The sequence below is a fragment of the Pleurodeles waltl genome, chromosome 6, assembly GCF_031143425.1.
Source record: "Pleurodeles waltl isolate 20211129_DDA chromosome 6, aPleWal1.hap1.20221129, whole genome shotgun sequence".
NCBI lineage: Eukaryota > Metazoa > Chordata > Amphibia > Caudata > Salamandridae > Pleurodeles > Pleurodeles waltl.
The window spans coordinates 903,640,207-903,662,374 of NC_090445.1; the positions used below are offsets into that span (position 1 = coordinate 903,640,207).

A 22,168-nucleotide genomic window follows, 5' to 3' on the forward strand; every position below is an offset into this window, starting at 1 on the left:
AATACACCAAAACATTTTCGCTCATCCATAACCAAACCTTGGCGAATTCAACAAATTTGATAATTAAAGACTCAAGTTTTTCATGCGGTCTGCTAGAAAAACACAGGATGACCACACTGTTGGGGAGACAGTTGGAGGGAGCAGTAAGGTCCATAGTAACGGCTATATCCACAGAAGTTCCAGGCACTTTAATTGTATCGCAATGGATTCCTTTGGATTGGTTCTGATCCGAGGGATGAAGGATGTTGACTGCTACTAAGGTGCTGTGGATGCAATACTTCTGCCGGCGGCCGTAGTTGCAGAGTAGACTGGACTAGCTTAATTCCAGTTGCCACCAGACTTTCAGTCACCTACTGTTGTGATCACAGGCCAGTCCTTTCAGGGTCGATAATTTACATTCTGAGGGTCCCAGCAGTTCTCCTTAGCTCATCAAGCTCTGGTGCAGTTTTGTGTCTCTGGTCTTGGTCACTGGTGCTGCATGGCAGTAGTGGTAGATGCTTAAAGACTTTCGGCTCCCAACTTGCCCCAGCAGACTGCTCAGTTGTGTTCCTGTGCTGTGAACGGGGCTCTGGAGACAGCTTCTCCGTGAGCAGGGCATGGCAGGCACATTAAAAATTGAGCGTTTAGGCTTCGCCATTACCTTTTTTTAAATGGCAGGGTCAAGTTATCAGTGTAGACAGCCCTTCCAGTCTGCAGTGGCAGGGTAGGGGCCATGTTTTACCTTGTGCTACTCAGGTGCACAACTAGCACTGTAGTCTAAGACGCAATGTCCTATATGCTCCTGGTACTGTATGCTAAGGACTTAAAAGTAAGTCTGGTTACGCGAAGTAGGGACCAGCCATTTAACCGCACACCCTTTTAAGGGTAAGTCTTGTTTAGCAGGGTTCACCTAGCATTCGAAATGGGGGCAAAAAGTGTATGGTAAACGTGCAAAAGCCGTGCACCCTATAAGGAACCACACTGGGTTGTGGGCTGGACAACGGATTTGGGCTTTGACAGCAGATTAACCGAGGTTGGTGACCTTTGATATCTTGTATGTTTCTTTTATCATGTCTTGCATGGAGTTCAGCATTTATAGTGCATTCTGCTATACTCCAGGGGTGGCTGTATTCTAAGATCTTTCACAAGGACTCGTGTGTTTGTGTGTTTTTTTTTTTTTTTTTTTTTTGCTTCTTTATCACTGCTTTGAGAATCTGGAAGGCCACACCGTTCATTGTTGCGCCTTGGACCAACTCATCTGCCGAAGATCCCACTGGCTCCAAAGCCACTGTATCCCACCCACTACTGATGTTGCTTGGAGCCCATGGAAAGTAGGTTATCCTGAATAGTCAGTCTGCTATGCCCTATACTGACTGACACCACAGCCAGAGGAGTCTATACTATTTTTTTTTTTTTTTTTTTTTTTTTTTTTTGGCCAGATGCCATGCTTAACTAGGCATGCCAGAGAGAGAGCAGCATCTGCTCCACCTGCCCTGGCAAACAACTCTTTGGGCTGAAGGTTGATTAGATGCTGGAAAATGTAAAGGACTGTCACTGCCCATACTAAATGTTCCCTGTAGTATAGGGCAGGCCCCAAGGCCAGTTTCCCATCCCCTACCCCCTCCTATCGGAGCCAAATGCACTCTTACCAGCAGTTGTCACCATGGGTCGGGTCGGGTGCAGGAGGTTTTGGTAACGGGGCCTTCACCTACGAGCAGTGATGCCCCTGCCTCTTCCCTCATCACAAAACACCTATTGAGACAGGCTACCGGATTTCACCCTTCCCTAGTAGAATGTGACATTTAAACTGATCCTTGCAGTGACCTGCTACTGCCTAAACAATCTCATAGCCACATTGTAGGAAGTTGGCTCTGTATGCACTATTTCAAAGTAAGGAATAGTATGCACAGAGTCCAAGGGTTCCCCTTAGAGGTAAGATGGTGGCAAAAAGAGATAATACTAATGCTCAATTTTGTGGTAGTGTGGTCGAGCAGTAGGCTTATCAAAGGAGTAGTGTTAAGCATTTGTTGTACATACACAAGCAATAAATGTGGAACACACACTAATTCCAGGCCAATAGGTTTTTGTATAGAAAAATATATTTTCTTAGTTTATTTTAAGAACCACAGGTTCACGATTTACATGTAATACTTTAAATGAAAGGTATTGCAGGTAGGTACTTTAGGAACTTTGAATTAGCAAAATAGCGCATACACTTTTCACATATAGCTATTTTAAAACTAGACAGTGCAATTTTCAACAGTTCCTGGGGGAGTAAGAGTTTTTTTAGTTTTTGCAGGTAAGTAAACCACCTACGGGGTTCAAGTTTGGGTCCAAGGTAGCCCACCGTTGGGTTCAGAGCAACCCCAAAGTTACCACACCAGCAGCTCAGGGCCGGTCAGGTGCAGAGGTCAAAGTGGTGCCCAAAACGCATAGGCTTCAATGGAGAAGTGGGTGCCCCGGTTCCAGTCTGCCAGCAGGTAATTACCCGCGTGTTCAGAGTGCCGACCAGGGGGGTTTTGTAGGGCACCGGGGGGGGGGGGGGGGGGGGAGGGGAGGGGGACACAAGTCCACACAAAGTACACCCTCAGCGGCACGGGGGGCGGCCGGGTGCAGTGTGCAAACAAGCGTCTGGTTTGTAATTGAAATCAATGGGAGACCAAGGGGTCTCTTCAGCGATGCAGGCAAGGGGGTGGGGCTCATCGGGGTAGCCACCACCTGGGCAAGGGAGAGTGCCTCCTGGGGGTCACTCCTGCACTGGAGTTCGGATCCTTCAGGTCCTGGGGGCTGCGGGTGCACAGTCTTTACCAAGCGTCTGGATCTGAGGAGCAGGCAGTCGCGGTCAGGGGGGGGCCTCGGGATTCCCTCTGCAGGTGTCCCTGTGGGGGCTCAGAGGGGGCAACTCTGGCTACTCGCAGTCGCCGGGGAGTCCTCCCTGAAGTGATTGTTCTCCACAAGTCGAGCCAGAGGCGTCTGGTGCAGAGTAGCAAGTCTCACGCTTCTGGCGGGAAACGCAAGTTGTTTCAAAGTTGCTGCTTTGTTTCAAAGTTGCAGTCTTTGAACAGGGCCGCTGTCCTCTGGAGTTCTTGGTCCTTCTAGAGCAGGGCAATCCTCTGAGGATTCAGAGGTCGCTGGTCCCTGGGGAGAGCGTCTCTGGAGCAGTGTCTTTAGAAGCGGGGGGACAGGCCGGTAGAGCTGGGGCCAAAGCAGTTGGTGTCTCAGTCTTCTCTGCAGGGTTTTTCAGCTTAGCAGTCCTCTTCTTAAGTTGCAGGAATCTGAGTTCCTAGGTTCTGGGGAGCCCTTAAATACTAAATTTAAGGGCATGTTTAGGTCTGGGGGGTTAGTAGCCAATGGCTACTAGCCCTGAGGGGGGGGGGGGGGCACATCCCTAATCCTATTGGGGGAATCCTCCATCTGCAAGATGGAGGATTTCTAAAAGTTGGTCACCTCCGCTCAGGACACCTTGGGGGCTGTCATGGCTGGCCAGTGACTCCTTGTTTTTCTCATTATCTCTCCTGGACTTGCCGCCAAAAGTGAGGGCTGTGTCCAGGGGGTGGGCATCTCCACTAGCTGGAATGCCCTGGGGCATTGTAACACGGAGCCTGAGCCTTTGAGGCTCTCTGCTAGGTGTTACAGTTCCTGCAGGGGGGAGGTGTGAAGCACCTCCACCTAGAGCAGGTTTTGTTTCTGTCCTCAGAGAGCACAAAGGCTCTCACCACATGAGGTCAGAAACTCGTCTCTCAGCAGCAGGCTGGCACAGACCAGTCAGTCCTGTACTGAACAATTGGGTAATATACAGGGGGCATCTCTAAGATGCCCTCTGTGTGCATTTTTGATAAATCCAACACTGGCATCAGTGTGGGTTTATTATTCTGAGAAGTTTGATACCAAACTTTCCAGTATTCAGTGTAGCCATTATGGAGCTGTGGAGTTCGTTTTTGACCGACTCTCAGCCCATATTCTCTTATGGCTACCCTGCACTTACAATGTCTAAGGTTTTTCTTAGACATTGTAGGGGCATAGTGCTCATGCACCTATGCCCTCACCTGTGGTATAGTGCACCCTGACTTAGGGCTGTAAGGCCTGCTAGAGGGGTGACTTACCTATGCCACAGGCAGTGTGAGGTTGGCATGGCACCCTGAGGTGAGTGCCATGTCGACTTAGTCATTTTCTCCCCACCAGCACACACAAGCTGGCAAGCAGTGTCTGTGCTGAGTGAGTGGTCCCTAGGGTGGCATAAGACATGCTGCAGCCCTTAGAGACCTTCCTTGGCATCAGGGCCCTTGGTACCAGTTACAAGGGACTTACCTGGGTGCCAGGGTTGTGCCAATTGTGGAAACAATGGTACATTTTAGATGAAAGAACACTGGTGCTGGGGCCTGGTTAGCAGGGTCCCAGCACACTTCAGTCAAGTCGGCATCAGTATCAGGCAAAAAGTGGGGGGTAACTGCAACAGGGAGCCATTTCTTTACACACATCCCACAGACCCTCCGAGTATTTCTCTGCCTCTTGGAGAAACTGGTCCATGCGCTCCTTCAAAAAAGAGCTAAAAAACAGTGGTTGCCCACTGTCATCCCAATGAAGGGTGACTCTCACTCATTCTGGATCTCGGGCCTCTTAGCCAGTAAGGTCTCCAATCGCATGCACATGGTCACGTTATAAGATGTCTTCTCCTTGATGTACCAACGCAACTTCATGGCGGCCCTAGACCGCAATGAAGCCTACCTCCGCATCCCCATTCATCTCACCCACTGGCACAACTTGTGCTAAGTGGATGCCCATTACAGTACCGTGAGAATCTGTTCATCGCCATCTGTCCAAGGTGTCTTCATGAAATGACAAGCAGTCTCTACTGAAACGACTGGGTGATCAAGAGAACAAGCAGTCAACAATGCCTAGCACAAACACGGCTGCCATTGGTCTCCTCCACAGCCTATGATGCACCATGAATGCTGCTGAATCCCACCTATTGGCCCCTCGAACCGACCTTTCCTAGGTGCAGTATCGGTCACAGGCAAATACTAAACCAGCCAGCAAAGGGATCCATATTCCAAAGGCTTGTAAATCTTTTAGCCACATCATTTCCGTCAGAACTATAATGCTCCTCCTACATGTGTTCGTGTATGGCCATTATGCCCCAAACCAGACTAGATTTGTGCCTGCTGCAGCATTGCCTATTGGCACAAAGGTTTAATTTGGAGTGTCAGACGGTGGATCTAGTGTTGGTAAAAGCCACTGAATTGCTTTTTGCGGTGGTGGAACAGGAACATTATGTTGCAGGGCAGGCATTTTCTAGACACTATTCCACAAGCTGCCATTGCCATGGTCTCTTGAGCTGAGTGGGGGGCAATCCTTTTAAGTCTGCCTTTCCACTCCTCTGGGACCGTGGTCCTAGACATGACAGCCATGTTTTACTTGCAGAAACGTTGGCAATGCATCTGTTTGATGGTCAAGTACCCTTGAGTGTGAGCAAGGACTTGTAGGACCTGCTCAGAAGGATGCATCAACAAGCCCACAAGTGTGAACTCTTCACGCGACCTTTGCCACTCCAGAGAACATAAAATGCGGTAACCTTGCTGCCAGGCACTTGCAGTCCATGTGCAATGCTCTATGGATAAACTGGTCCGATATTTTCTGCCTTTCCCTTTTCTTTCCTTTGTGTGGAAGATGCAGTAAACGTCAAACTCTCATTCTAGTAGCTCCCCACCTGTGCCTAATCCTTGGTTATCAACATTGTGAAATGCCAGTCAGTCCACAGGAGAAGCTCCCCACTGGCCAGACTTCACCAGTAACCAGGGTCAAGTCAGGCAGTCTACCCCAAAGCAGCTAACCTGGTGATCTTTCCATATGTGCTTCTAGAATTTGGTTACCGATGCCTTCTGCAGAAATACATGAACATCCGATGAGAATGCTGCAGGCCAACCACACATGCCTGAAACGTTGCAAAGTGGAAAGGTCTACTGCTGCATTCTCAAATTGGCCCTCTTAAAGCATGCAATTTAGGACCTCGTCTGTTGGCTAATTCATCTTCAAACATCAGACTTGGTCTATACCTTGATATGACTTCACCTAGCAACCGTTAGTTTGCATGGAAAAAATAAATAGCATTCCTCTGTCTTGCATATTCCATTGACTTAATACCTTTATGGGTGTTATCAACGGGGTTGTTACCCAGGGTTTCCTCTACTCCGATGCCACCTTTCCTGGAACGTGACCACCTTGTTGCAATAACTTCACTTACACTTATTAGTGAGCTGCAAGCCTGTACACTTAAGGAACCATACGTTCAGGTTCACTAGGACCGGGGAGTACAAAAAAAAAGGTGGTACTCAAAACTAATCCCAAGTTCCTCCTTAAGGTGGTCTCCATTATCCATGCCCCCAGTCTCCTCCCTACCCCCACCAGACTTGATTGCAAAGAGCTCTTCATAGGCTATATGTTAAAGGTCACATGGTACAGGCAGGAAAGCTTACTCACCCTGTAAGCCTCAGTTTTTAGTGCAAAATCACCCTCCCCAGAAGTGTGGCTCTGATCACATCTCTCCTTTCTTATTCTATTCCCTTTTCTCAATAAGCACTTGCACTATATTGCATTCACTCCCTACTCGTACCACTCCTTGGTGAGGGGTATGCAGCCCAGAGACGGCCCGAGGCCCTTGCTGTTAGGCGTCAATGGTAGGTCTGTGTCCGAGAAACCATATTTGGGTAAACATAAGCAGAATCTTTTCAGCCAAAACGACGGACTGGGCCCAATGAAAAGAGAAATTGCTGAAACCGAGCCCTGTTTGCAGAAGTCCCAACACAATGGCAGAAAAACAATCTACAATGGAGTTGGTGCCCATGCACGTTGCCAACTAAGGGAGGACCACTATACCTTGTGACTAGAAAGGCTTCTTTGTAGAAAAACATACTGCAAAAACCCAAGCTCAACACGAAATCACAGGAATATGAACTCTACATCATTACTTGCTACAAACCAATGTTTACAAGGTAAGTAACGATTTCCATGTTGCCACGTTGCAGTCTGGGTTTTGTAGCACCTCCTCACTCTTCTGTGATATACTTCACTCCTGAAGGCGTCGGTCTCGTCAAGATCTGTTCTAGCCTCTTCCTTCTGCCGGGGGAGGGGGGGGGGCGCAGCAGCAGCAGCAATGTTAAAGCCTCAGTGTGGATGCAAGTTACTCTTGACACCATCCGTGTCTGAAGAGGCATAGTTGAGGGAAGTGGTTAAATAGTAAAGCACACAAGTGATTCTGTTGGAAATCTTGATGTGGTGCTTTGGTGCACTATTGAAATTAAGGCACCTGCCAGCTGTAGAAATTGATGCTGTTAGTACCGAAATAATCTGGAGCTCCTCGTGTGAGCAGGAATACTTGCCAGGCTTTTTTGACAACTGAGGTGTCTACTGTGATTATCCTGTCTGATGCAGTCGAACTTAACCATGGTTTACTTTGTTGACTTGTGTATAAGCAAAGTTGACATTGCTTCCTTTCTTGCTGGTGTATACCCCGTCTGAGTGACAAGCAGCCTTGCCTATGTCTCCAATAGACGGGTGCACCTCTGGCTTCTGATTTACTCCTGTATATCTTCCAAGGCACTTGTTTCTGGAAGCAGCATTTTAATGCTGAAGAAAGTATTCCCTTGGCGATACCTCCAGCGGTATCCTCCCACTGAATGTTCAAAATCTTGAAATCTGTGCTTGATTTTGGGTTATTTAAAAATGCAGCTTGCACATTGTTTAGCAAGGGTTTACAGTCGGATGACCGGAATAATTCAGGCATGTACATCTATGAAAGATGCAAATACTGGAGGACTAGAGCTAAATGTACATAGCTTTGTTCGTTATCTTCATTAGCCGGCTCAGGTCTTTGATGTTTTTCAGTAAGGATTCATTTTGAACTACTGAAGGCCCGTTGCCGTCCTATTTTCAGAGCAGCTGGTGATTGTCAACGTGAGCTCGGAGATCGCATTCACTGGTGACCAAACCACTTTCAACCTAACCTGTATTTTCACGTGGATTGGGTCACGGTTTGAGCTCATCCACACAGTTGCTGCAGGCAATTCTATTCCTAATCAGTGGCAGGGTCTAGACGGAGACGCCCCTTCTGTCAATTCGCAAGTGACTTGCAGTGGCGGCTGGTCATTTTATATAGTGGTGGGGCTGTCCAACGAAAAGGGCGTTCTGGTGGAATACGCTCGCAACATCTCAACAATAGTTTTTATAAAACGGCAGTCAAGACATACGCACACGCTTGCACAAAGGCGCATAAACATGCTTTATCTTACACAACTGGAGAGCTACCCGGGGTAGTCCTCAGCGCAGTTTTCTCCAGACGTCATCCCCAACTTTCAGATGGAATAAACCAGGCACCAGAGCGAGGCTCAGACCATTCTGCCTTATCAGAAGCTCTAATAAGATGGCAGACTGTCCTTTTCCATGTATCGTGGCTTCAGATGGAACAATAAGGGTGCATGAATGACGTGCCCCATTTCACCGTTATCGGACATGCTGCACTGCGTGACGCTAGTGCATCATGTTCGATAGTCCTGCACATACACAATGCAGCTCAGGGGAGCCATCTTGTGTTGAAAGGCGGTATTGCATCCTTTACACAAATGAAAGGTGAGATCGAAGCTGTAATATTTGAATACCTCAGAGGGTTGAGGGCGTTTTACCGGGGTGGTTTCTGCCCTTTTGGCCTCTATGGAGAAGCCGCCCTTGGTGACTGAATCCACGGCAAACCTGGGATTATAGTTAAAAGTAAAAGCGAAATGCAGTCTCAAATCTGACTGGCTCCTGATCTGTGTAATCGGAAAATGTACGCTTCCTGCTGTACCTTTTTAGGTAACTAGTTCCATCTGACGTCTTAACCAACACTTACTACAGTAGAGAACTAACCGGTTTCTAAACTGAGCCTAGATACGTGGATGCGTGTGAAAAAAGCTGTCCGTTTCACCAGATCTTACTTGTATTTACTTGTTGGAAGAGAACCATCGATTGCTCTCAGACCTTGGAGTTTTTTTCCACTCTGTTTTGATGTATTGTACTGCTTGTTAGCATTAATTGTAGCATTTGAATCCCTGAAATACTTTGCGTTTGAAAATAATTACTTGCTACTAGCTAGGCTTTTCCGTCATTGCAAACTTGTATTCCTGTGCAACAGTTTATTCTTTAGCACTGTTACTTTAAAATCGGTTTAGCATGGATGGTTTGAGGGGACTCAAGTCTAGCGTGCATTTTTTTTTTTTTTTTTTGTAATGGGATAAATGACAGTCCAACGCAGACTGCTGTGTTGAAAGGGTGGTTCTACGAATTTCTTAATGTCACGGGTGTTTTTCAGTCTGACAACAGTAGTATTAAGCATGCCGGTTTATGAAAGATGTGTGAAGAACTCAATACAATTCACTTTTTGGTGTGGAGTATTTGATTTAGTTTTAATCATTTAACAATCTTACCAGAAACTAATGATATGTTTGACCTTTTAAACAGACACCAGCACGTAAAGTCAAGGGCCATGTCAGCACAGGCCATGCAGATTCTCCAGCTACAATAGTTATTGGAAAAGCTCATTCTCGTACTGTACCGCTGGCAGGACAGGCTCCACGAGTTGTTAAAAATTATTCTTTAATACAAAGAATGGATGCAAATGAGAGTTTTACAGGTGAGAACCTAGGCTCTATTGCCTCTTCCTGGTTAATACATTTTATCTTTTATATCTTGTGGTTTTTTTTTTTCTCTCTCCATTAAATACCTTCAGCCCCGTACAGGTGGGAAGTTCTTCCATTATCGGTACCATTCGTCAGAGTTGTGCTTTTAAAAGGAAGAAGTTCTCACCTTCTTAGGGTATGTGGCTCGGCGAGGTGGTGGTAGTAGCAAATTAGGCAAAGGGCAAGAGGCTTGTAAGGGTATCCCAGATAAGTACTACCTTCTGGCTATTCCTGGTGAAAGGAGTATTTTTTTTTAATTTTTCTCTGGAAAAATACTCTGACCTAGAGTGTACGGTATGTGCTGCCGGGTTCTGGTACAAAAACCGTGTGTACTTACAAGACCAGATGTGCTTGAGACGTTTTAATAGCTACTTCACGAAGACTATCTGTCCAGGTCAAACATCACATTGTGCGTGTTTTGTGGTGGCCTTCCATAACATTTCCTTGGGGGATGGAGGAGGTCCATTGTCCATAGTTGAGACTTTCCATCCCTTAAAATAGGCCATCAATTTTTATGTAGTAAGTGCTAATTAAGTTCAATGAATCATCCCAAACTAAGTGTTGTTTTGGTGACCATGCCAGACACGATTACATTAGGGGCCACTACATGAAAGTACTTGTAGCAATTGAGTCATGGCTGACAGGAGTAATGTAAAAATACTTTACACTTTCAAATGCCTCTAAGTAGGTAATACATGACATAGCTGCAATGCCCACAAAACCAAGGTAATGTCAGTAATATTTCATGATTTATCACTTTTGTCAGCATTAAATATAATTTGGAAAGCTATTTCTCCAAATATCGATATCTGGAAATATATGCATTTCATCTTAAATACACACTTCAATTATTGGAATAAATATATTAATTCAATGAAATAAAAGCTTTTAATTTAGTAGGCAAGACTCCACACAGGAGAGCTACTTCCAGGTAGCTGCAGAGCTCCCCGTAGCATGTTGAGATCCTTTGTTCCCCAGTCACGATACCAGACTGAGGTAATTGTTTACTTGTTCTTTATTGTCTAAGTTGAATCTGGGCACAGGAATCAGGAGCTCCCTCGGCTGACCATTCCAGTCATTGGTATTCTTGGCATTTCCCGCATGCTGAGAATTCCTCAAGTACAACATATCTCCTGAGTTACCCGTGGAGAAGCCTAATAGACTTTAAGAACTGCAGGGAATATTCTGTAATCTTTTTGTCGTCTTAAAATTGACACTGCCTATTCTATAAATATGCAAAGTTGCATTTACTGTCTAGACACCTATTATAATAGAAACTGCATCATAAATTGCTAAATTTGTACATTAATTTTTCAAGGAATGACTGAGATGTTCACAACTCCTAAGGGGGGACATAAAGCTTCACGCTCATCTACGCCTGCAAAAGCTCCAGCAGAGGAATTGTCCGTGATGCTCACACCTGAGGAATCTGGTTGGTTTTTATTTTTGTTTGTGCCATGTGGCCATTAAGTAGAATTAAGTGAGAACTTAATCATCCATTCCTTCTTACCTTGTTGAATGTCTCTAGAAATGGAGTGAAATGAGGGCATGTTTTATAGTTTTGGAGTTGCTGAAAGCTCGGTATTTTGATCTTGGCACTTGCCAATTCTGCTCCTACACATCCTTATTGCGTATGAAAAGCAAGCTTCAAACCTAGTTACACTTGAGTAGAAGAAGAGCCTCTACTAAACAGTGGGCTCATGTGTTTTAAGTAGACTCTTTAGAAAAAAAAAAGACAAAAAAAGTCCTTGTTCCCTCTGAAGTAATTAAAATGGGACACTCAACTTGCGTTATCTAAAACCAGAAGGGGTCATCCCACTTTCGTTGGTTGACTGGTCATTAGTTGGGGGGATTCTTGTTCAGGCATCTCAGCCTTGATAGCTACTTACAAAAAAAAATTGTAGAGAACTGCCGTCAGAATTTATCAGATGTTTTATTTTGGTCACTTTGTACATTAACTGTTTTTGTGCTTTTTTGTTTTAATATGCCACAGGAGAGATGATTGTTTCCCCTTTGAGCAGCACACCAGTTACAAAGAAGCACAGGCAATATAGTCAAGATGCTGTTTCTAGATTATTGAGAGGTAATGAGAGTCAAAGTAGCAGCGAGAACAAGTTGACGAGGATGTCTAAAGGAAAGTCACCAAAGGCAGTAAATTTGGAAAATGTAAAGGAGACTTACAAAACACCAGAGTCTGCAAGAAGTCGTACTTCAAAAGTAGAAGTTACAGAATCTAGGTTATTGAATGACTCTCTGGGTCTTCGAAGAATAATGAAAACTCCAAAGGAGAAGGCAAAATCTGTGCTGGATTCAGTTGCGTTAAAACGATTACTGAGAACTCCAAGACCGAAGAGACAGTCTGTTATACATGAACTAGCTGCTGCAGTTACAAATACATCAGACAAGAGTGAATTAAATCTAGTAGGGATTAAACGGCTTATGAAGACCCCTAAACAAAAAGGGCAAGAAGTATTGGACATGGCTGGAGTAAGCCGCATTATGAAAACTCCCAAGCAAAAAGGAAAGCTTGTTGAGTCCCGTCTGGGGATCCGCCGATTGATGAGGACTCCCAAAGAATATAGCACGCATGCCACGAAGACTCCCAGGCAAAAGGTTCAACCAGTTGAAGACATGATTGGCATTAGCCGCATTATGAAAACTCCCAAAAATAAAACTCAACCAGTCGAGGACATGATAGGAATTAAAAGAATAATGGCATCACCAAAACAGAAGTCTTTGCCTTTAGAAAATCTCAGAGGAATATCAAGGCTTTTAAGGACACCGAAAGAAAGAGTGGTTCCCTCGGTGAGAAGGAACACACAAATTAAACCTATGCTCTCGGATGTCGAATTGAACTACAGTGGCATTAAAGAGATGTTTGAAACACCCAAGGAAAACAAGGTAAAATCCTGGAGTTTTTTTTTTTTTTTTTTAACTTTCGCTTTACTTTGGTAATAATATATTTACCTCAAGGTTAGTACAAAATACCAGTTTGTCTTCCTGAAGAACTGATTTCTTTTTATCTCCTGAATTAGATAGTCACTTTATGTGCAGTTCTTTGCTTGAGTCCTCCTGGTTAGAAGTTTGGGGGAGCTTGGGCACCACAGTGGGAGCAGTAGTGTGCACGTTTTTACCACATCACTTGACTGGTCACCCAAAAAGATATTCTGTATTGGCTTATGCAACTCAATAGCTAGAGGTGGCTACAAGAGATCCAGCACACTTATCAAAAGGTTCTCTATTGCGTCGTGCAAAGTTTTGACTGAATTTAGGGGCATTTTGACCTGTTCAACAAAGTGTTCTCTGGTGCCCTGTACTGAAGGCCCTCTGCACTGAAACAGCTTTGTCCCATTCCTCCTATGTAGTGGGCACACATTGTAATTACATTGAGTTACTGAATGTGACATTTTGCATATTCCCATGACCCTCTCCTTGTATGCTTGTAATGTGTGGTCATTGAATGTTTTCCGAATGTTAACCGATCATTACTGTCAAGCAGTTGGGCTATTAAATCAGATGGCCTTAAGAACATTTATAAGCATATTCGTGAAGTGTATACCTTTTGCATTTGCTTACATGTATAGCCTAAATTTAGAGCAATGATGCAGCTACCTTGGTCTAGAATGGAAATGGCCAAACTGCCAGTGTTGGGTGACTTTTATTTTTTATTTTTTTAATACTTGTTGGCTGCCTTAAATCACAAATATTTGCCTGCCTTACTAGGGGTAGTTCACCCTAGAAGTCCTGCTACAACGTTATTCAGCTTGAACTGTTGCTAAAGTCACAAGTTGCCCCATATCCCAGCTTCTAGTGGTTGTTTGGAAACCTTGTAAACGTTTTAACTGTTTGGCTTCTCTAGGTAAAAGTTTACAGACTTCCTGTAGGAAGTTGGCTCTGTATGCACGATTTCAAAGTAAGGAATAGTATGCACAGAGTCCAAGGGTTCCCCTTAGAGGTAAGATAGTGGCAAAAAGAGATAATACTAATGCTCTATTTTGTGGTAATGTGGTCGAGCAGTAGGCTTATCAAAGGAGTAGTGTTAAGCATTTGTTGTACACACACAGGCAATAAATGAGGAACACACACTCAGACAATTCCAGGCCAATAGGTTTTTGTATAGAAAAATATATGTTCGATGGCATCTGTTGCTGTAGATACGCATGTTTTGCATAGCTCGCCATCTGGTGTTGGGTCGGAGTGTTACAAGTTGTTTTTCTTCGAAGAAGTCTTTCGAGTCACGGGACCGAGTGACTCTTCCTTTTGTCTCCATTGCGCATGGGCGTCGACTCCATCTTCGATTGTTTTTTTTTTTTTCCGCCATCGGGTTCGGACGTGTTCCTGTCGCTCTGAGTTTCGGAACGGAAAAACAGCTAAATTTCGGAAGATTTTCGTCGGTATTGTTGCGTTCGGGATCGGCGTAGTTAGAATCAACACCGCATCGAAGATCGAAGAGCTCCGGAGCCCTTCGGGGTAGTTTTCGATCCCCCGTCGGGGCCTGCTCGGCCCGACCGCGTGTAGAAGAACGCCGATGGAACGGACCCCGTTCCGTTTCTGTCCCAAATGCCACAACAAATACCCCTATACAGACCAACACTTGGTCTGTAACCTGTGCCTGTCACCTGAGCACAGTAAAGACACTTGCGAGGCCTGTCGTGCGTTCCGGTCCCGAAAAACACTCCGAGACCGTCGAGCCAGAAGACTTCAAATGGCGTCCACGCCGACAGCCCACCGAGAGTTCGAGATACAAGAAGAGGAAGAAACCTTTTCGATACACGAATCGGACTCCGAGGAATTCGACGATCAACGAACCGTGAGTAAGACGTCGAAAACCACTCATAAGAAGATTGTCAAGGGCCAGGGGACGCCACTGTCACCAGGCCATGGCTCCACCCATAAATTCGGTGACCGACCGTCGGCACCGAAAAAGGCCCAAACAGTGCCGAGACCTTCCGACTCCGGTCGAGACACCGGCCGAGACACCGGCACGCAGCCTTCTCGGGACCGAGAAAGTGCTGGAGACATACATCGACACAGATAGCGGTGTAGACACGGCTCGACGCCGAGACAGCGGCACCGACTAAGATCGACGCCGAGATGTTTCGACTCCGAAAAAGAAAAAAGTCACCTCGGAGCCGAAAAAAGACGCAGACAGGGTGCCAAAACAACCTGCAACCGACCCAGTTTCAGGCTCTTATACAGAAGAGCAATCAATGACCTCCCAAATGCGAAAGCATAGGTTTGAGGAAGACCTGCAATCCACCGATGTAGACCATACGCAGAAACGTATTTGTTCGATGGCATCTGTCGCTGTAGATACGCATGTTCTGCAATAGCTCGCCATCTGGTGTTGGGCCGGAGTGTTACAAGTTGTTTTTCTTCGAAGAAGTCTTTCGAGTCACGGGACCGAGTAACTCCTCCTTTTGTCTCCATTGCGCATGGGCGTCGACTCCATCTTCGATTGTTTTTTTTTTCCGCCATCGGGTTCGGACGTGTTCCTGTCGCTCCGAGTTTCGGAACGGAAAATTAGCTAATTTCGGAAGATTTTCGTCGGTATTGTTGCGTTCGGGATCGGCGTACTTAGATTCCACACCGCATCGAAGATCGAAGAGCTCCGGTGCCCTTCGGGGTAGTTTTTCGATCCTCCGTCGGGGCCTGGTCGGCCCGACCGCGTGCTGAAGAACGCCGATGGAACGGACCCCGTTCCGTTTCTGCCCCAAATGCCACAATAAGTACCCTTACACAGACCAACACTTGGTCTGCAACCTGTGCCTGTCACCTGAGCACAGCGAAGACACCTGCGAGGCCTGTCGTGCGTTCCGGTCCCGAAAAACACTCCGAGACCGTCGAGCCAGAAGACTTCAAATGGCGTCCGCACCGACAGCCCAACGGGAGTTCGAGGAACAGGAAGAAGAAGGTACCTTCTCGATCCAAGACTCAGACTCCGAAGGATTCGACGACACACAAACCGTGAGTAAGACGTCGAAAACCACACAAAGAAACATTTACAAGGCCCAGGGGACGCCACTGCCACCAGGCCATGGCTCGACCCATAAATTCGGTGACCGACCGTCGGCACCGAAAAAGGCCCAAACAGTGCCGAGATCGTCCGACTCCGGTCGAGACACCGGCACGCAGCCTTCTCGGGACCGAGAAAGTGCTGGAGACAAGCCTCGACACCGAGATGCCGGTGTGGACACGGCTCGACGCCGAGACAGCGGCACCGAAACAGATCGACGCCGAGAGGTTTCGGCCCCGAAAAGGAAAAAAGTCACCTCGGAGCCGAAAAAACACGCAGACAAAGTTTCGACGCCGAAACAAACTGCAAGCGACCCAGCTTCAGGCTCTTATACAGAAGAGCACTCGCTAACCTCCCAAATGCAAAAGCATAGGTTTGAGGAAGAGCTACAAGCAACTGATGTGGACCATACGCAAAAGCGTATCTTCATTCAGCAGGGGACAGGAAAAATAAGCACCCTTCCCCCCATTAGGAGAAAGAGAAGGTTGGAGTTCCAGACGGAACAAGCACCACAACCAAAAGTGGTGAAAAGAGTTACACCACCACCCTCTCCTCCGCCCGTGATTAACGTTTCACCAGCACAAACTCCATCTCACTCCCCAGCTCACACCACCATGAGCCAGGGTGACCAAGATCAGGACGCATGGGACCTATACGACGCCCCAGTGTCAGATAACAGCCCGGAGGCATACCCTACAAAGCCATCTCCACCAGAAGACAGCACCGCGTACTCTCAGGTGGTGGCTAGAGCAGCACAATTTCATAACGTAAGCCTCCACTCAGAACAGGTCGAGGATGATTTCTTGTTCAACACACTCTCCTCCACCCACAGCTCCTACCAAAGCCTGCCTATGCTCCCTGGTATGCTCCGGCACGCAAAAGACATATTTAAGGAGCCGGTCAAAAGTAGGGCAATCACACCAAGGGTGGAAAAAAAGTATAAGCCGCCTCCTACGGACCCGGTTTTCATCACTACACAGCTGCCACCAGACTCTGTTGTTGTAGGAGCAGCTAGGAAAAGGGCCAACTCTCACACATCTGGAGATGCACCACCCCCAGATAAACAAAGCCGCAAGTTCGATGCAGCTGGTAAGAGAGTCGCAGCACAAGCTGCAAACCAGTGGCGCATCGCGAACTCCCAGGCACTACTTGCGCGCTATGACAGAGCCCACTGGGACGAGATGCAACATCTCATTGAACATCTGCCCAAGGACTTCCAAAATAGGGCAAAACAAGTGGTTGAGGAGGGACAGACCATCTCCAACAACCAGATACGTTCCTCCATGGACGCTGCAGATACAGCTGCACGGACAATTAATACATCTGTAACTATCAGAAGGCATGCATGGCTCCGAACGTCTGGATTTAAACCAGAGATTCAACAAGCAGTTCTCAATATGCCTTTTAATGAAAAAGAACTGTTCGGTCCAGAAGTGGACACAGCGATTGAGAAACTCAAAAAAGATACGGACACTGCCAAAGCCATGGGCGCACTCTACTCACCGCAGAGCAGAGGGAATTACAGCACATTCCGTAAAACGCCCTTTCGAGGGGGGTTTCGGGGTCAAAGCACACAAGCCAGCACCTCACAAGCAACACCGTCCACTTACCAGGGACAGTATAGAGGAGGTTTTCGGGGACAATATAGAGGAGGGCAATTCCCTAGAAATAGAGGGAGATTTCAAAGCCCCAAAACCCTTACTACTAAACAATGACTCACATGTCACTCACCCCCTCCACACAACACCAGTGGGGGGAAGAATAGGTCATTATTACAAAGCATGGGAGGAAATCACTACAGACACTTGGGTTCTAGCAATTATCCAACATGGTTATTGCATAGAATTTCTACAATTCCCTCCAAACATACCACCAAAAGCACAAAATTTAACAACACACCATTCCAATCTCCTGGAGATAGAAGTGCAGGCACTATTGCAAAAGAATGCAATCGAATTAGTGCCAAACACACAAATAAACACAGGAGTTTACTCACTGTACTTTCTGATACCAAAGAAGGACAAAACGCTGAGACCAATCCTAGACCTCAGAGTAGTGAACACTTTCATCAAATCAGACCACTTCCACATGGTCACACTACAAGAAGTATTGCCATTGCTAAAACTACACGACTACATGGCAACTTTAGACCTCAAGGATGCTTATTTCCATATACCAATACACCCATCGCACAGGAAATACCTAAGGTTTGTATTCAAAGGAATACATTACCAATTCAAGGTACTGCCTTTCGGATTAACAACCGCACCAAGAGTCTTTACCAAATGTCTAGCGGTAGTCGCTGCACACATAAGAAGGCTGCAAATACATGTGTTCCCATATTTGGACGACTGGCTAATCAAGGCCCATTCGTTCATACAGTGCTCAAATCACACAAATCAGATCATACAAACCCTCTTCAAACTCGGGTTCACCGTCAATTTCACAAAATCCAAAATTCTGCCACGCAAGGTACAACAATACCTGGGAGCCATAATAGACACATCAAAGGGAGTAGCCACTCCAAGTCCACAAAGAATTCAAAATTTCAACACCATCATACAACGCATGTATCCAACACAAAAGATACAGGCAAAGATGGTATTACAACTCCTAGGCATGATGTCATCATGCATAGCCATTGTCCCAAACGCAAGACTGCACATGAGGCCCTTACAACAATGCCTAGCATCACAGTGGTCTCAAGCACAGGGTCACCTTCTAGATCTGGTGTTAATAGACCGCCAAACTTACCTCTCGCTTCTGTGGTGGAACAACATAAATTTAAACAAGGGGCGGCCTTTCCAAGACCCAGTGCCACAATACGTAATAACAACAGATGCTTCCATGACAGGGTGGGGAGCACACCTCGATCAACACAGCATACAAGGACAATGGAACGTACATCAAACAAAACTGCATATCAATCACCTAGAACTTCTAGCAGTTTTTCAAGCACTAAAAGCTTTCCAACCAATAATAGTTCACAAATACATTCTCGTCAAAACAGACAACATGACAACAATGTATTATCTAAACAAGCAGGGAGGGACGCACTCCACGCAGTTAAGCCTGCTAGCACAAAAAAATTGGCATTGGGCAATTCACAACCAAATTCGCCTAATTGCAGAGTTTATACCAGGGATACAAAATCAACTCGCAGACAATCTCTCTCGAGATCACCAACAGGTCCACGAATGGGAAATTCACCCCCAAATTCTGAACACTTATTTCAAACTCTGGGGAACACCTCAGATAGACTTGTTTGCGACAAGGGAGAACGCAAAATGCCAAAACTTCGCATCCAGGTACCCACACAAACAATCCCAAGGCAATGCCCTATGGATGAACTGGTCAGGGATATTTGCTTACGCTTTTCCTCCTCTCCCTCTCCTTCCTTACCTGGTAAACAAACTCAGTCAAAGCAAACTCAAACTCATATTGATAGCACCAACTTGGGCAAGGCAACCCTGGTACACAACGCTGCTAGACCTATCAGTGGTACCCTGCATCAAATTGCCCAACAGGCCAAATCTGTTGACACAGCACAACCAAAAGATCAGACACCCAGATCCAGCATCGCTGAATCTAGCAATCTGGCTCCTGAAATCCTAGAATTCGGGCACTTACAACTTACCCAAGAATGTATGGAAGTCATAAAACAAGCAAGAAGGCCATCCACCAGGCACTGCTATGCAAGTAAATGGAAGAGGTTTGTTTGCTACTGCCATACTAATCAAATACAACCATTACACACAACTCCAGAACATGTAGTGGGTTACTTGCTTCACTTACAAAAATCTAACCTAGCTTTCTCTTCCATTAAGATTCACCTTGCAGCAATATCTGCATACCTGCAGACTACCTATTCAACTTCCCTATATAGAATACCAGTCATTAAAGCATTCATGGAGGGCCTTAGGAGAATTATACCACCAAGAACACTACCTGTTCCTTCATGGAACCTAAATGTTGTCCTAACTAGACTTATGGGTCCACCTTTTGAACCCATGCACTCCTGCGACATACAGTTCCTAACCTGGAAGGTGGCATTTCTCATCGCCATTACTTCCCTGAGAAGAGTAAGCGAGATGCAGGCGTTTACTATACAGGAACCTTTTATACAACTACACAAAAATAAAGTCGTCCTAAGGACCAATCCTAAATTTTTGCCAAAGGTTATTTCACCGTTCCATCTAAATCAAACAGTGGAACTTCCAGTGTTCTTTCCACAGCCAGATACCGTAGCTGAAAGGGCACTACATACATTAGATGTCAAAAGAGCATTGATGTATTACATTGACAGAACAAAGAACATCAGAAAGACTAAACAACTCTTTATTGCATTTCAAAAACCTCATGCAGGAAACCCAATTTCAAAACAAGGTATAGCCAGATGGATAGTTAAATGCATCCAAATCTGCTACCTTAAAGCTAAACGACAGCTGCCCATTACACCAAGGGCACACTCAACCAGAAAGAAAGGTGCTACCATGGCCTTTCTAGGAAACATCCCAATGCAAGAAATATGTAAGGCAGCCACATGGTCTACGCCTCACACATTCACCAAGCACTACTGTGTAGACGTGTTATCCGCACAACAAGCCACAGTAGGTCAAGCCGTATTAAGGACATTATTTCAAACTACTTCCACTCCTACAGGCTGATCCACCGCTTTTGGGGAAATAACTGCTTACTAGTCTATGCAGAACATGCGTATCTACAGCGACAGATGCCATCGAACTGAAAATGTCACTTACCCAGTGTACATCTGTTCGTGGCATCAGTCGCAGTAGATTCGCATGTGCCCACCCGCCTCCCCGGGAGCCTGTAGCAGTTTGGAAGTTACCTTCAATTATTTATATATGTATCATCTCAACCTTAAATAGGTGCATACTTAGTCACTCCATTGCATGGGCACTATTACTACAATTCAACTCCTACCTCACCCTCTGCGGGGAAAAACAATCGAAGATGGAGTCGACGCCCATGCGCAATGGAGACAAAAGGAGGAGTCACTCGGTCCCGTGACTCGAAAGACTTCTTCGAAGAAAAACAACTTGTAACACTCCGGCCCAACACCAGATGGCGAGCTATTGCAGAACATGCGAATCTACTGCGACTGATGCCACGAACAGATGTACACTGGGTAAGTGACATTTTCATTATACAGCAGGGGACAGGAAAGATCAGCACCCTTCCCCCTATTAGGAGAAAGAGAAGACTGGAATTTCAAACTGACCAAACACCACAAACAAATGGTGAAAAAGGTTACTCCGCCACCCTCTCCTCCACCTATAATTCACGTCTCACCAGCACAAACTCCATCACATTCCCCGGCTCACACCACCATGAGCCAAGGTGACCAGGATCAGGACGCATGGGACTTATACGACGCCCCTGTGTCAGATAACAGTCCGGAGGCATACCCTACAAAGCCATCACCACCAGAAGACAGTACTGCATATTCTCAGGTGGTGGCTAGAGCAGCACAATTCCACAATGTAAGCCTCCACTCAGAACAAGTCGAGGATGACTTTCTATTCAAGACCCTCTCTGCCACCCACAGCTCCTACCAAAGCCTGCCTATGCTCCCTGGTATGCTTCGGCACGCCAAAGACATCTTTAAGGAGCCGGTCAAAAGTAGGGCAATCACACCAAGGGTGGAAAAAAAGTATAAAGCGCCTCCTACAGACCCTATTTTCATCACTACACAGCTGCCACCAGATTCTGTCGTTGTAGGAGCAGCTAGGAAAAGGGCCAACTCCCACACATCTGGGGATGCACCACCCCCAGATAAGGAAAGCCGCAAGTTCGATGCAGCTGGAAAGAGAGTCGCAGCACAAGCTGCAAACCAGTGGCGCATTGCTAACTCTCAGGCACTACTTGCGCGCTATGACAGAGCCCATTGGGATGAGATGCAACATCTCATTGAACATCTACCCAAAGACCTACAAAAGCGGGCAAAGCAAGTGGTTGAGGAAGGACAGAACATTTCAAACAACCAGATACGCTCCTCCATGGATGCAGCAGACACAGCTGCAAGAACAATAAATACATCTGTGACCATCAGAAGGCATGCATGGCTACGAACGTCTGGGTTTAAACCAGAGATTCAGCAGGCAGTTCTCAATATGCCATTCAACGAAAAAGAACTGTTCGGTCCAGAAGTGGACACGGCGATTGAGAAACTTAAAAAAGACACGGACACTGCTAAAGCCATGGGCGCACTCTACTCCCCGCAGAGCAGAGGAAATTACAGCACCTTCCGCAAAACACCCTTTAGAGGGGGGTTTCGGGGTCAGGCCACACAAGCCAGTATCTCACAGGCAACAACATCCAGTTACCAGGGACAGTACAGGGTAGGCTTTCGGGGCCAATATAGAGGAGGGCAATTCCCTAGGAATAGGGGAAAATTTCAAAGCCCCAAAACCCCTACAACTAAGCAGTGACTCACATGTCACTC

The 22,168-nt window shown here is 46.2% G+C and overlaps 1 protein-coding gene across 2 annotated transcripts in view; it reads left to right on the forward strand.

Moving 5' to 3' along the window:
• Nucleotides 1-22,168, forward strand: part of MKI67 (marker of proliferation Ki-67) — a 76,840-nt gene that overhangs the window by 24,580 nt on the left and 30,092 nt on the right. For both annotated transcript variants that reach the window (XM_069239720.1, XM_069239719.1), the window contains exons 11-13: nt 9,469-9,640; nt 11,005-11,118; nt 11,680-12,587. In XM_069239720.1, the coding sequence (XP_069095821.1) occupies nt 9,469-9,640; nt 11,005-11,118; nt 11,680-12,587 (1,194 nt within the window). The remainder of the gene's footprint in view (nt 1-9,468; nt 9,641-11,004; nt 11,119-11,679; nt 12,588-22,168) is intronic.